We start from the raw sequence: 15,761 nt of genomic DNA, 5'->3' as shown, positions 1-15,761 counted from the left end.
CACGCTAAATCGTGTGATCGTAAATGCAATTCGTTTGGCTTGTTTTCTTCATTCGGTAAATGCATGCTTTAACTGCACACATTATAATATGGTGTATTGTTTAAATGTGCGTGCTAATAACCTAAGTAAAACGCATACTTAAGAGGGCATCGATACAATTTTGCAACGAACGATTCGAATAATTGAACGCGTACGCGTGGCTCGAGCTTAGTTTAACGCCAATGTAGAAAACTCGTATAATTTTGCGGCTTGAAATTCTTGTCCGATTCTTTGGCCACTTTGTCTTCGTTTTTGCTTTTACTTTTTTTTCTTCTTCTTTTTCATGCCGAGAGAGCCGCTACACGAAAATGAATAGAAAAAAAGCGAAACGCAAGCACATTGATTTGCGGACGAAAGCGAGTTTAAAAGAGACCTGCTAAAATAACAATTTTACATTCGTCTTCGTGAGTTAGGTATGATATCGTGTTCACCGTATCGCTACGCTTATAATTTCAAACGTTTTTATGATGATCTTTTGGCATGCGAATGTGTGTTGTGTTTGGCGTGTTCAGCACTGAATTTTCAGCGCTCTCTCTCTCGTTTACCGTGCGACAAAAGTGTTCGAGTCGTGGTGCAGTTTTGCGTGCAGAGAAATCTGGCGGCAATAAATACAAGTCATCAAGTTTGTTTCATGGATTTGCTTTCGGAAAAAGTTTTCATCGTGTTTGCAGCTTTGTGATTCAACGTTGGTTCAAAACACAAACTAGAGACGAACTTTTTATATATTTTTTTTCTTCGTTTAAAGCGGAATGAATTAAAACAAAAATCTCAAATTTGTGAGGCAAAGAAATTTTTTTTTTTAAACCTGACCTGTATGAAAAAAATGGATATCATTGCATCTGAATCATAAAATGTTCAGTATCAATGCACACAATAAACAAACCGTTTTCTTTGAAATGATCCGGATGATAGTATTATGAATGAATCATAAAATAGTAAAAGTTATGATTATGAAATCATATTATAATGCATCATAAACGATGGAATAATATTGTTTCGACGGCGAATTCAAAGCAAACACACAAACACACACATACAAAATGAGAAGTAGATTGAATTAATAGGTAATTTTCATCTGTATTTTCGCTTTTTTTTGTCATTAATTTGCTTTATAATCGTACAAAAGTCATAACAATGTAACAATATATAAATTTTTGTTTTTGTCAACAGGCTTAAATGCTACAACAAATTTCGGCAAACTGAATTTGAACGGACATGCATTTGTTTTTCGTTTTCGTAGAATCAATGGCATTTTCGTGTGCGGTGAAAATGGGAATAAAATGAATAACGAAATGAAATTGATTCATTATACAATTAAAAATCGATAACAGAAAACAGTTTGCGATCGTCATGATCAATAACAACAATATTATAAAAATATTTGACTCTTTTTCTTGTTTGTTTGTTTCGTTTTGTTAATATGAATCAGCCTATTTGTATGTATTTTGTAATGCACAATTAAAAAGAAAAAAAAAACAGAACGATTAGGTAACTATTTACAGCATACACAATGGAAGTGTATTTGTATTCTTTTCTCCTTACGTCTTTCTTTTTGTTGTTTATAAATCCTAGGCAATCCTATATTTAACTTAATAATTTTAAATATTATTTATGAAAATTCTTTAGCCTAGTATGTCTTTTTATGTTTTTTTGTTGTTCATTTTTCTTTCATGCGCAAAATTGGGACCTATCTTGGTGCCGTTGCCGTTCTATTTATTTTTTCATTTGTTTTTATTAGTGATGGCGTTTTAATTTGCTTTCACAGAAACCTTTGGCTGTGTGCTCCCTATAGGTGTGATAAACTTTGCTTCTAACGGCGATTGAACTTTGGAAACAGCTTGTGGTTGAGCCGATGGTTGTTCACGTTTCCACACTACCTTTGAGTCGGTGTTTTCTGTGTCTTTGCGGTCCCAATGCTCGTGATGGTCGTGGTGGTGATCGTGGTGATCATGGTGATCATGATGATCGGGTGATGGGAACCACTCGCTGATTACGACTGGCTTCCAGATTTTCTGCCATGCAGGATGTGTGGTTTCGATTGGTTTCCATCCTGAATTAACAATAATAGAGTGAATAGATTGTAGTGCTGATCCATTGTTTGTATACCATTTGATTAATCATAGTGCAACGGAACTATTGACGCACAACAATATACATTTTTTTTTAAATTTGCACTAACAAAAATTCTTTGCAAAAAATGAACCAACATATGTGAAAAAAATCTAATTCTCAATCAAATTGACTCACCTTCTTTCCATTCTAGTTTTTTATCTGGGACATGTTCAACTTTGTGAGCAATTTTCCAGATTTGCTGCCATGCACTAACCCATTCCAATTTCTGTTATTTGGATAAATTTTCATAATCAATGAGCCGATACACATCAATGTGTATATGGTTTCATACTCACTTTGCTAGGGACCCAGATGAGTTTTTTCTCTGTGCGCCACACCTGATGCCATGCTTCTTTCCATGCCAATTTCTTGTCGTCCAACCAGATTTGCTTCTTCTCGTTGCGCCTGTGTAGAGATTTTCACGTTATTTACAGTATATCCACTTTAATTTTATTTATCATTACCGTTTTTATCTCATTTAATATCTTTTGAAATGCAATATCGCACTTTTACTTTTCGCTCATCTGAACGAAAATGTATGCGCTTTTTCTCTAAATGTTAAACTTTTATGGTCATCAAAATTAACTTTATACTACCCAATAAAACATCCGTTTTGTTTAAACCAAATGACAAAACAAACATCTGATTGATGTTGGAAGTGAAGATATGAATCGATTTTCAAAATTATAAACGAAAATTTATTATTCAACCAAATTGGATAGCATCGCATGCATGAACATTAATCGTCGCCTTTTGTTTTATCGCATAAATTAACCAAATAAGAAAAAAAAAACTCACCAAATTTTCTTCCATTCTTCGCGCCATTCTAATTTCTGTGACAAAAACATTTTAATTCAATTATTAAACTGCATAAAATTCAGATAAAAAAAAAGTCGTTTGCAAATCATTTATCTACCTTGCTTGGTACCCAAATTTGTTTTTTGGCTGGTTTCCTGAAAAAAAAAAAATGAAAAGATTAATTGATAAAAAAAATTAAATTCAATTAAAAGTTGATTTTTGGCAAAGTTTAAGTGAATGCAATGGATGATGCAATTCACTTTTCCATCGCTACATAATTTTAGTTAAAAAAAAGTTAGCTCACCAAATCTTTTTCCAATGTGACTTCCATACGACTTTCTTTTTCCACAGGTCATGACTGAGAGAAATGAATCAAAGAGTTAGTTCAGAAATGTGTATTCGGAAAAGCGATTTCAATTTAAAATTTTCACTCTACCTAGTATATTCCCAGCCTTCATGATCTTTGCCTAAGAATTTCTCGCCTGGAATGCCAACTTTGACTAATTCTGGAACCCAAATTTGCTTCCAAGCTGGTACTTCAATGTCCTTCCATGCCGGCACCTAATCAAAAGTACAGAGAGAGAAAAAAACGTTAATTTTCACCCACCGACCCATTTATTAAATGATACTCTGAACCGTTTTAATAGCCTACATCAAAACGCCTATTACGTTAATCAGAATGAAAAAGATTATATGGTATAAAATCGTCTCACCTGAATTTCACGCCAATATGGCTTCCATGTTTTCTTCCAATCTGGTACTTGAATGTCTTTCCAGCCAGGCACTTTGGTTGGAATCTATTGAAGTACAACACCAAAATGATACGAAATTAGACATGATACAAAAGCAACATTCAAGTCGTTACTAGTAACAAGTAACAAGTGAATGGCCGAAGATGTGCTTACTCTCCAAAAATAAAAATCTACAGTAGCACATGTGCATATGATTTTCTTATTTAATTTATTAATGACATACCCAGACTGGTTTGTAGTATTTTTTCCAATCAGCTACCTCATAATCTTTGTAGGCAGGTACTTGAGTTTCGCGCCACACTGGTTTCCAAATCTAGCAAACGCGAAACAGTGAAACAAACAGACGTAAAACAACAACAACAAAAACACCAAAATTAATATTTATCTCATAATTATTTACAGGTGAGTAATTTTACGCATTCCCAAATGAAATTTTAGCATTTCTATTTATTAACCGTGCCGAATTACAATTTTCTTTCATTCCATTTCATTTTTCAGAAACACACTGTGTATCTTGGAATTCGAACAACACATTTGACGTGATCATTTCCGCTCGCCAAACAAAACGGAAAGCATTTACCAAAATAAAGTCAAAAGTATGATTGATGATGAATCAAAACTTACCTGTTTCCATGCCGGAACCTTTATGTCTCGTACAACAGCGTGTTCGGTGTGCACCCAATGGGGGATCCAAATTTTTTTATAACTTTTTGCCGTTTTCCTTTAAAATTGAAAGAATAAAAAAAAAACGTTTATTCAAAAGTCATTTTGAGATTTATTCCAATTCTTTTTCAATCAAAGTGATGAACGGTATTTTTGAGCCTACCAAATTTTTTTCCAGCCAGCCTTCCAAACGACCTTTTTCTTCCAGAAACCAGGATCATGCGTATGTTGGATTTGTACATGATGATGTTCATGGTGGTCATCATGATGGAATAAATGTCCTAAGAGGTCTAAGCGTTCCTGTGCAACTTGCTTGTTAGACGCTTGTGAAGCTTCAGCCGTTTGATCGTCAAACTTAACTGCTTTCGTTGATACCTGTGACCTATGGAGCAGCACTCCAAGAAATATCTACCAAAGAAAGATGATCGATCGTTGAATATATGTTGTGTTTTTGAACAAACCAGAAATAAAAACGAGCATATTTCATGTGACTCTCCCGTCTGCTGCATTTGTTCTGTATGTCTAACCTGGTCTGACGTTATTATAAATCACAAAACCGAAACCATCCACGTGGCTACGGCTACTATATAATTCATGCGCAATGTCATATAATACCGCGTATAATATATACCATAAAGATAAACGAATGAAAGAAAATATTGTCGTTTCATTTCCTCCTTGTGAATGAATATTCGAAGAAAATGTGTGTGTTCGGAAAACGCAAGTTCCCATGAAAATGGAGAAAATAGCGAAAAATGCCACATTTTATTTCCCAAAGACGATGGTAAAAGAGAGCGAAACAACGACTACGACTGCGGTGGCAGCAGCAGCAGCAGCAACAACAGCAACAACAAAAAAAGATTATAAGTTTTAATAATTTCATTGCTCTGATCATAGTGTATAGCATTGTTGGGCGTATGTCTGACGCTATTTAAATTCAGGCTGTATGAATGCACGCCGTGTATTGTATTCCCACTAATCATGTAATTATTCAAAGTGAATATAACGAGAGCCAACTGCGAACGCGATATCGAACACAGACGAAACAAGAAGTGTATCGCCGATAAGAAAATAATAACAAGACGAAAAAGAGTAAATATCCCAATTAGTTGGTGTGCAAATGCAAAGAGAAAAACGAAACGGGAAATTCGAAATGGCGGCCCAAATAAATTCAATTTAAACTAGTCTAATTGATGCCGGTATTTTGCCGGTCGATTGCGACAAATTCGCAATAAACTCACACACACACGCACACACATGCTCTTTTCAAACAACAAACAAACGCGTTCACTTTCCACAAACAGAGTGAAAACGACATTCATTTGAAATGCATCGTTTCGTTTTCACATGATCACGACCGTATGATGACAATACTGTTTATTGATGTCGAAAGACTTTTCGTTTGAAATATGTCGATGACTCGCTTTTTATCTCTCAATTTTACGTGGAAAACTCATCATCAACTATAGCCAATTAGATTAATTTGCAATTTGATTTCATATTGTCAATATATAACAAGAAAGAAGAGGAAAAAAAAACTATCGCGATTTCGCACCGAATATTATTTAAAATGTAACACACAACATTTCAAGAAACAACACATATACATAGGCGGATGGAGAGTTTGTTCACTGAAAATTTTTGAAAGTCGATCGGAAGATCTATTAAATATTGAATTGCGCAGCAGTGGCGGCAGCAAATACGAGCGCGCTCATTTTTTCTCCAGAAAATGCACCAAACACCGCCGCACATCGTCGATTATTCTTCCGCAATTGCATTGTGTTACCCAAGTTAAATTATATTACCGTTTCATTGAAGCATAAATACGAATGAATGTGGATAAATGTGAAATTCTCACGAAGAGATGCCAAGGAATGGAGCAGTGGAGGACGGAATAAAATTTGGATGAAAATTAATTAAAACTTTGGAAAAATGGAGTGAGAGAGAGGGAGAGAGAGAGAAGCAAATTAATTTATATTTAATTAAGGCCTTATTTAAATCGCCGTAAATTCAATATAAGAAACACAACGAAAAATATTCGACTTGATCATCAAAGAAATTGGCGAAAGAGTTGCCAAATGGATTTTCGAAATGGCAAACATGTTTTTATTTGCGAAATTTTGGATTTTTTTTGGTGGTGAAATCAGGAGCATCAAGAAATAAATAAATAGGAAAGAAATAAACAAATGACTGCAGAATTTAACAAGGTTTATCATGATTCATCTTGAATTGATGCAATAACACAACTAAATTTAGCACCAAAGAAAGTTAGCTGCAACAAAAATAGTTTGCAACAAAATATTTATTTGGTGGTTTTGCGAAAACGCATGCCGGCGTATAAAGTAATTTCGTATTCAGTGCTATTTTTGTATGTTAGCCAATTTAGTTTTCGCCGAAAGCGCCGCTGCCATCGATCGATGCTTTCGAAATTTAAACAATTATCCGACGACTTATTAGACAAAACACAAATGAATAGATAATGAAGAAGTGTAAAAACTACAACATTGGCTTAAAGAAGGAAAACAAAATCTCATTGATATAACATGTGGCACGATTGACGATGGCATTGTTCGATTTTTGCAACGACACGTCATTGTGCACACCGTCTCAATTCCGTTTGACTCCTACAACTTTTGGCATTGATTATGTAGTTCGTGGCGCATTCGTTGAAATTCCAGTGAAATGACAATAAACGAAAGTAAGTGAGTGAGTTTGTTTGTTTGTTTGGCCATTCACGCCACCTAGATGATGGAATGATACCGTTGTAATTCAATATATTCAGTGATAGATATAGACGTACATGCGATGCGGATCTGAACGGAAAATAAAATAATACAACAAAATCCAAATTATATAATTCACAATGAGCAATTTCAATGCTCTGCTTATGTGTTGCTCGCGCGCCCGGTGTCTGTGCTATGTGTGTATATAGGCATATCAAATTAGCATGACTATTTTCCGCTTCTTCATTCATATTTGATTTGATTTGATTTTTATTTTCTTCCAACATATGTATATTCGTTGTTCATTTCACTTCACAACAACCAGTTTTCTAGTTCAAGAAGAAACGGAACGATATTTCAATTTTTCGAGTGCACATTTTTGACACACTCATTTTCTATTTGCCGAATTAATAAACAATCGTGGCTTTTGGATTTGTTATTAAAATGTAACACTGTGGTGTGTTCATGCACGAGTGCACGCGAGCTAGCGCTAGCGAGCAAAGCTAAACAGGCGAACCGAACAGTGGTCGGATTAAAGTAAAAGTGTCATTGCAGTCATTTGCTAAATGATAAATCGTGCGCCAGTTATAATCATTCGATTATTGTGACCGTATATTTACCTCATTAAACATAATATGCATATGCGAATGGTATTTGCACGGGCGCACGAGATCTAGTCGCTCACCATTTTTATTCGTAATATATGTGATTTGGCCAGTTTTCACTGTCCTCTCTGGTCCTCGACATTGTAAACGCACACACACACACAGCCAACGCATACACATTCCATTCGAAATGAACACACTTCATCTGAGCAAAAAAAAAAAAAAATAAAAGGCCAGAAGAAAATGACATGACCAAAGAAAAAGGAAGCAAATATATGCATTGAAGGCTAGCGAGTGTGTATGATTGTGAGCTTGTGTATGTGCGTGCGCGCGCGCGCATTTGTCAATAACCATTTTGACCGTGCACTTGCACAGTGTGTCCCAATCATGAGCTAAGTGCTTGTGAAATATAAAAAAAGAGCAGAGAGAGAAAAATCGAATTTAAAGACACGTTTAACCCAACGATAAGCATCGTACTCACGCACACACACATACATGGCATACGCACATTGATTCGGTCTTCGTAAATGTAAATTAAAAGAGATAATTAATTTAATTATTAACATTTTTACATGTACCTGAATTTTATGTGTGGCGTGTGGTGTGGTGCAGCACTGCTTATTGCTTACTTTCATGAGTCTTTTGCTCATTTTTTTGTGTTTTTTTTTCATTTTCTTTTTTTCCTCAAATTAGATCGAATGCGGTTCGCTTATATTTCGAGCGAAAAAAATGTGCTTAAAATTGCATTCATTTATATTTATAGATTTTTTGTTGTTGCTGAAATCTACACGGTTGTTGTTGTTTTTTTTCTGCTCATCTTCTCTCTTGGTTTAAGGTATTAAATGTTTTTTTCTTCATAAACTTTTGTTTACTTATTCACTCATTTTTTTTTCTTCTTGAAGAGCTTTAACAATATATGTATTTTGAAATGCGACATGCATTGCGATTAGACACTCGTCTCACAGAAAATTGCCGCTGTGCGCGGGTGCGCGGGTACATGCTTACAAAGAAAATGTGCGAATAAATAATGAGATGGTTAAGTAGAAAAAAGAAAGAAAGAAAAAAACAGTCCGTAGCATTGAAATGTATTCCATATTTGGGAATTTGTTCCTTTGTTCTTTGGCTTGCGTGGCATCAAAGTGTAACAATTAAAGACAACAACGCTTTATCTGCATACAATTTAAAATGTCTAATCGTTTTATAGCATGGTACAAAAAGCGTTTTTATTTGACGTTTATTAGTTTTCCATTCATCTTTGTGTTGTTGTTTCGTTGCTGCCACCGTGATGCCGTCATCATCGTCATCTTCTTTCGTTGTTTGTGCGCGCGCCCGCGAATATGCGCACATCGTTTTATAAATCATAAAATCGCATAGCTTAAGCCGATCAAAAGATGACTAGGAGGTATTTGTAGTGGCTATTAATTGATTGCATTGTGTTATGTCTTAGTGTTTTGTTTTCAATGCTGTGTATTATGCATGCTTGGGAGTGAGCGTGTGCGCACTACGCACGCTCACATTTCTTATATACGAATATTTGATCGCAGCTAGCTGTGCGGCTTGCAACAAATGAATCGAAAAAGTAGCAACAGCAGCAGTATCATCAGCTCATAGCGTTTTAAGCGGGCATGATGAATGAAAGATTAACATGTGTTACATACCTCATTGCACACAATGGTATTGTCGATCGTTCTTTTTTTTCTTATTGATATTGACCTAATCAGCCAAAGAACCATATACCAATAAATAATGGATGTTGAGATGGATGTTCGTCCATTGGTTTACATTTGGCCATTGGTTTATATATTTTTTTGCTGCTGCTGCGCGTTACTTGTTTCTTCGTTGTTGCTTTTTTTCCCTTTCTTCTTTTGATTGAGCATTTTTCAGAAGCTGAAGCAGCAGTAAACTGTGTTGATTTTTCTTTCGTTTATCTTGTTATTTTTTTTCTTCTTCTTTCGCTTAGGTGTCTGCCGCTACCATGTGCAAGGTATTTAAGCACTCAAGTGTTATTCCTTTCGATTTCTATATTTAAACAATAAATGTTTATCCACGTTTATTATTCACCTTTTGTTTTACAGTTTTTTCTAACGAGTGACACACTGGTCCGGATGAGAAACAGCAAAAAAAACGAAACAACAACCACAGCAATGGTAACGGCAACAGAAGCAGCAGCCGCTGCTGCCGAAGCATGCATGCACAAATAACGTGAAAAATCAACTAACCCAGTATTATGGCGGATTGGGTGGTATATCAGTCGCATGTAGAGTCCGTTATTCGAACATTTAACATCCAACATATATTACCATGATACATATTTTGAGCATTGGATGCTTCTGAGCCCAAGAAGAAGTTCATTACACTTGTAATGCGGGAGAGAGATCCGTTCAGATTTTTTATGTTGGTGAAATCAAGAGTATACACATAAGTCACTCGCATTGTGTTTATTCATTAGTGCAATTTTCAGCAGCTTAGTGTGGCTCGTCGTCATTCAGCATATATATCTATATTGAATGTGTGAATTGCGTATCATTTAAATGAGTGCTGAACGGAATCCATGCAATAAATTGAAGTAGAGATGAGCCACACACACATGCACGCACGCTTTGCACTTGTATGTGAAAGAGTGTGAAATTGAAAGAGGAATCAATATCACGTATTTACAATATCGCTATGCATACTCGAGTATTTTAATGACTTGCACGTTTTCTGCATATATGCAAGAATTGACAACGATTTCCATTCATAATAAACTGAATGAATGTCAATTGTCGCTTACAAATTGCGATCGATGATATTTTAATATGATACCTTATAACGGTAACGAACACAAATTAAAAATAATAATAACAACAACAAAAACAACAACAAAAAAATGGTGACGAAACTATAAAATGGGTTTTTCGTATTTTGTTTTTTTTTTTTTTCATATTGTGCGTAAGTCCCAGCAATAGCGTCTCAATAACTGTTGATTATTTGCTTGGGAACACACAAGAAAGTGAAAGGACTCGTTACATATTAATTAAAAAAATAAAATAAAAAAGAAATGCAGCTGTGAAAAGCGAAATTATTATACATGAATGAAATGGAAACGATAAAAATAAGTAAAGTAAATTAATAAAACACTCCTTATAGTTACCAGGGCATTGAGCCATGCATACACAGAGACACACACGCACATAGTCTTGGACAATAGACTTCAACGAGTGATGGATCAATGAATTTGGTCGTTCGACTCGTTTGTGGATTAGTCGGGCATTGGTATTCAGTGCACGCGACCAATGGCTTCCTATTTTGCGTAAGACGGCCAACTTTAATTTTTAGCGACCGTTAGTTAATATAACATAACAATACATGATATTTTTTCTGTTTCTGAATGAGCTGTCCGGGCGTCGTTAATTCCATGTTTCGGTCACTTAATTTGATACAAGCGCACATGCGCTTCCCCATGCTTTCGCCATTATTATTTCATACGTTAGAATGAATGAAATGAAAAGTGTGGATGGTCACGTATTTAAAACCGTAAAACAAAATTTAAAAAAAAATTAAATTAAAATAAAGAGAAAACACTCTTGTCGCATTTTTTCTTTCTTTTTCTTCTTTTTCTTTTGTTTCGTTTCATCATTATTATTTGTTTTTTTTACAAAACCAAATGGTTTTTAACTGTTATTTAATTTGTCACCCGATAATTTCATAATCGCATCAACTACGTTAAAGTGATTTATACACGCACCAATTTCAAAAGTGTTCTATTGTTATGATGTGTTGATTGTACCCACTTAAAATGACATGACTAAAATACAACTAAATCCAAACGCGTGTTGGCAAATCCAGACATAGGGAAAATTAAAACAATTGCAGCAAAACGTTTGTTCACAATTAATACTCTTTTTCCGCATAATGTCACGCGAAAAAAAAAATTAAACCAAAATTCAAACCATAAAACTGCGACAAAAATAAAACTACTGAAAACTAACCACAACACTCCATCGCCTGATCATGTTAGATCTGATTGTATATTTGGTTTTGGTGCCACCAAATACTCTGTCAGTCGGTACACTTTTCGCACGCTTTTCGTACAGATTTTCGTTCTTTTTCGGATGCTTTTACACTGTTGTTAATTTTCTTCTTCTTTCCAGTCTGCACGATCCTCTTCGAGGAACAAACATCAACTATCTGATTAAATGTTTCGGTAACACTTCGCTCATATATATAGCAAATCGCTGAAATCTGTGCGATAGAGCTGTAGTACACATTCGCTATATGTGCATGGCGCTTGGCCTGTGTTGGTGAATGTGGTTGAAGCGCTGAATTGTCTTTAAGACAACTAGAGCTACCACTAAACGCACCATTACATGCTCATTTCAACGCGACCAATTCCAACATGCGCGCACAGTCGGTCGGGCAAAAATGCGCGCGCTCACTCTCTCGCCCGCTCTCATTCGCTTTTGATTACCTCTCCCCTTTCTTCTTTTTCCTTCGAACATCTTCTCATTTCTTTATTTAACTGTATTTCAATGGGTTTTTTTCTCTTCGTCGTAAGTTGTTGTAGTTTTTTTTTTTAAATCTACCGTCATACACTTGTTGCATACGAAAGCGTTCAGTTTTCAGCCAAAATGATATGCAACAAAGGAAAAAAAGGCGACCATAAACCGAAATGGGTGGTGACTCTGACCATAAAAATTGTGCATTTTTAACTGGCCGCGGTGTGATTATAAGAGAGAAAAAAAAGAGTACAAAACAAAGCATAGCAATGCTTACACACCAGCAGCCGCGGTGTACTACAGAGAAAGAGATGAAGAAAGAGAAAAAAAAACAAATTCACTGACTCTTTCATTAATGCGTGAATCAATAAATAAAGAAAGAAAAAAGTTCATACACAATTATAATTATACATGCGGATATGTGAGGCTGCTGCGTTTCAGCCGAAGCATAAGATAACAAAAATTTGAGTACATTTCGATTTGTACGCTTTATATGTGTATACACACATATGTGTATCTGAAGCTCATTTTTTTCTTTCTTGCTGCTTCTATAACTTGTTGCTTAGACAATAAGATCAAACATGTTTCGTTTGGTGTTTTTCGTGTTTATCTGATCCGGTCCGTTTTCAGGTGGGAGTTCGAGAGACATTTATGCAATCGATTTCCGATTTAGTCATAAAACGATAAAAAGAAATCGATTGCATTGCTAAATCGGGCCGCTTGCCCAGTTATTGTTGCCATTTTGCAACTTTCTTCTATCTCTATATATCTCATTGACAATGAGGAAATCTCCAAATGCTTTATCAAATTGCTCATTTTATGAATGATTTCTTAGTCATTCTCACCCTCTCTGTGATGCGCGAAGCGTGCGCACTTTCATCCACTTCCGTTTTGAGAGCAAAAACAAAAACAGGCACTCATCAACATTGACCATTTTCGATGTGATATGAATTGTATTTTGCGAAAGGCGACAGAGAGAAAAAAAAACGGAGAAATTCTGCCAAAAATAAAAGCTGATGTCTACACAATCGCTGATGCCATTGAACAATTATTCAACACCGGTTCTCCATATCGGACCGATATTATCGGTGTGTCTCTCACTCTGTGGTGTGTGCGCGTGCGGCCGCATACGCGCAGATATAGTTATACAGTTATTAATTTATCACTAATAACATCATCATATTCAATGTGGTAAAAGTGAACAACAAGCACACACTAACACTCACAAATAATGCAAAACAAAAAAATGTGTGAAATTATGGTCTGTCGATTTGTTGCCCAAAGTTTTGGCTGGTAGCTTTCGGGGCTTGCCTGCGCGAACTTATCTAGTCCGATCATTTCTTGTATTTGTTTTTAATCTGAAGTTCAAATCACTTTCTAAATAAATTGATTTACTTGCGGATCTTTTTTTTTCCTTGCTTCAGTCGTTCATACGATTCGTTCGATATTTGTTGCTCGATCACGATCCGTTTGGAAGCGGTCTTCTTTGCAACTTCACCAATGCAGAAAGAAAAAAAAAGTCTCGCAATATTTTACATTTTTAAGTTTGCCTTCGAATTCGACTTCATTCCAATTTTTTTTTTTTCACCATCATCATCATCAACATCATCGCATTGCAATGCATTCGGAAAATTTCGCCGCACCCTTCGCATAAATGCAACACGCTGCAAATGTTGCAATCGCTTTGAGAAGAAATTCAAATTAATATTTTCCGCATTTTTATGTTTTATATGTTATCTGGTTGATTTTATATTTTTATCAAAAAGCGTTTTGTACATAAAAATGAAAATTGACATTGCGCACGGCGTATGTATGTGTGCTCTGTGCTGGCACGATGCAAAAGTAATCGCAGAGAGCAATGCCGCTAACTGGATGTGGGAGTGAATATTGCGCTATTTTTCGCGTCAATTTTTTTCCCGTTCGGTCTTGTCTTTATTTTTCATTGCACATTTTACTGCCAGTGTGTGATTTCCATGCTATGGCATTTTAAAATCAATTTCACTCAAACGAAAGCGAAGCATGGTCATCAAATGGAAGACAAAAGCCAATTTATTTAGCATTAACACAACACTCCACCGCCAAAGAGAGCGCCGAGTGATGAATAAAAAATTAAAAAAAAACACACACAAACACACAACAACACACGTTTAATAGAAAATGGTTCATGTTTCATTTCCAAGGAAAGAGGACCACGGTATGTTTATTCCGATAACATGCACTTTTTATAAACATCGAATTAAAAATAAGAAGAAAGAAAAACATTTATACACATATTTAACTTTTCTTGATTGCATATTTGTTTGAACCGATTGCAGCCCAAGCGAGAGATTGATCACACAGCCAATGGGATCACCAAGTTGTGATGAACTCTAATAAGATATGATTATGATTGATACCGTCTTGCATATTATTTACGGTTAGGACATCATCATTGACGATCTGCATAGTCACATGTACATGACCAGCCTGATGGTCGCTGGTGCTAAGTGTTGGTCAATGTTGCAGTTGCAACATAGACATTGCAATCGTGCTATCACATAATTAACATTCAATCATCGTTTCTTATGCAATTACAGCGTTAAATATTATGTGATAATAGAGTAATACGGTATGGGTCCCCGTAGCATACAAATCAATTGTGTAAGGATTGATTTGATTCGATTCAATTTGATTTCATTGTCTTAAGTTTGTATATGTGTTCGTTTGCGTTTGCGCTCATGATCACGTTCCCCCTCGCACTTTCTCTCTCTGTGTGTGTCTCTATCTCGACGATCAAACGGTCGACATTGTTTCTGTTTCTTAGTCGTCATCGAAGAGAAAGAAAAATGACACGAAAAGACAATGGCATGTTTGAAAATTGACGTCTCTAATTTGTTTCGACACATGCATACAGACGGCAGCCGTGGAGGTGGCGGCGGCACACGGCCGTTCGAAGAATGCCATGATCAGACTGCCAGAAGAAGAATATTTTCGATACGATTGCTTGCACAATTTATCGCACACTCGATCGATATGTCGGCAATTTGGAATTGGTGATTGCTGGATCTGGTAAGCGTGCGCACGCCTTAAATTAAATGTGTACATTTGTTGTTTTTTTGTTTAATCTGAAAGAGAAAATAATTGATCTTGTTATTGAAATGAAATTGCATTAAATCAAAACACGTAACATTTCACATATCAATGATTGGAAGTCAGAGTGGAAAGAAAATATGTAATAAACACAGACACTGGACACTATTACGCGGCGCGCAATGTATTTCTATAAAAGAGTTCCATATTCCGATGCCATTTTTCGTTTCGTCCGTCCGTCCGGCCGTTCGTTGTGCGCGCTAGCTCACGCGCACACCATAAAACCAGCACCACGCGATACAATTTGAATGAAACATTTCGACGGTTTTTCTTTCGGCCTTTCTGTGTCTGTCTCTGGTTTGGTGGTTTTTTTTCTTCTTCTTCTTCTTCTTTTTCTGTCTTCTTGTCTTTTTCCCCATGCCTTTAAATAAGATCAGGCTAAATAAGTAATTTGCCGAGGGAGAGAGAGAGAGACAGAGACAGACGCAAACTGAGCCACTGCCTGTTTTGGCTTTTTTGTTG

The 15,761-nt window shown here is 35.8% G+C and overlaps 1 protein-coding gene across 1 annotated transcript; it reads right to left on the bottom strand.

Annotated features, from left to right (window-relative positions):
* Positions 1–1,096: 1,096 nt before the first annotated feature.
* On the bottom strand, positions 1,097–11,870 carry LOC129578014 (uncharacterized). The gene is made up of 12 exons (XM_055466046.1): positions 11,664–11,870; positions 4,528–4,772; positions 4,326–4,422; positions 3,925–4,014; positions 3,663–3,746; positions 3,386–3,510; positions 3,254–3,307; positions 3,068–3,104; positions 2,950–2,984; positions 2,448–2,556; positions 2,287–2,377; positions 1,097–2,089 (listed from the first exon to the last, which is right to left on the bottom strand). Exons 1-12 carry the CDS (start codon positions 11,685–11,687, stop codon positions 1,788–1,790), a joined length of 1,293 nt encoding a protein of 430 aa, XP_055322021.1. The 5' UTR covers positions 11,688–11,870; the 3' UTR covers positions 1,097–1,787.
* Between the last annotated feature and the right edge of the window lie 3,891 nt (positions 11,871–15,761).

The sequence above is a fragment of the Sitodiplosis mosellana genome, unplaced genomic scaffold, assembly GCF_009176505.1.
Source record: "Sitodiplosis mosellana isolate CC-2019 unplaced genomic scaffold, AAFC_SMos_1.0 Smas_scaffold_6226, whole genome shotgun sequence".
Classification (NCBI taxonomy): Eukaryota; Metazoa; Arthropoda; class Insecta; order Diptera; family Cecidomyiidae; genus Sitodiplosis; species Sitodiplosis mosellana.
This window is presented reverse-complemented; position numbering and strand designations above follow the sequence as displayed.

What these genes read in the sequence shown, in the direction of transcription:
- LOC129578014 (XM_055466046.1), bottom strand. Translation starts at nt 11,687, where the DNA reads ATGATCAGGCGATGGAGTGTTGTG. An exon ending in AAATTTGGGTACCAAGCAAG is followed by an intron (nt 2,985 to 3,067) that starts GTAGATAAATGA and finishes TTTTTGTCACAG; the next exon opens with AAATTAGAATGGCGCGAAGA. An exon ending in AAAACTAGAATGGAAAGAAG is followed by an intron (nt 2,090 to 2,286) that starts GTGAGTCAATTT and finishes TTGTTAATTCAG; the next exon opens with GATGGAAACCAATCGAAACC.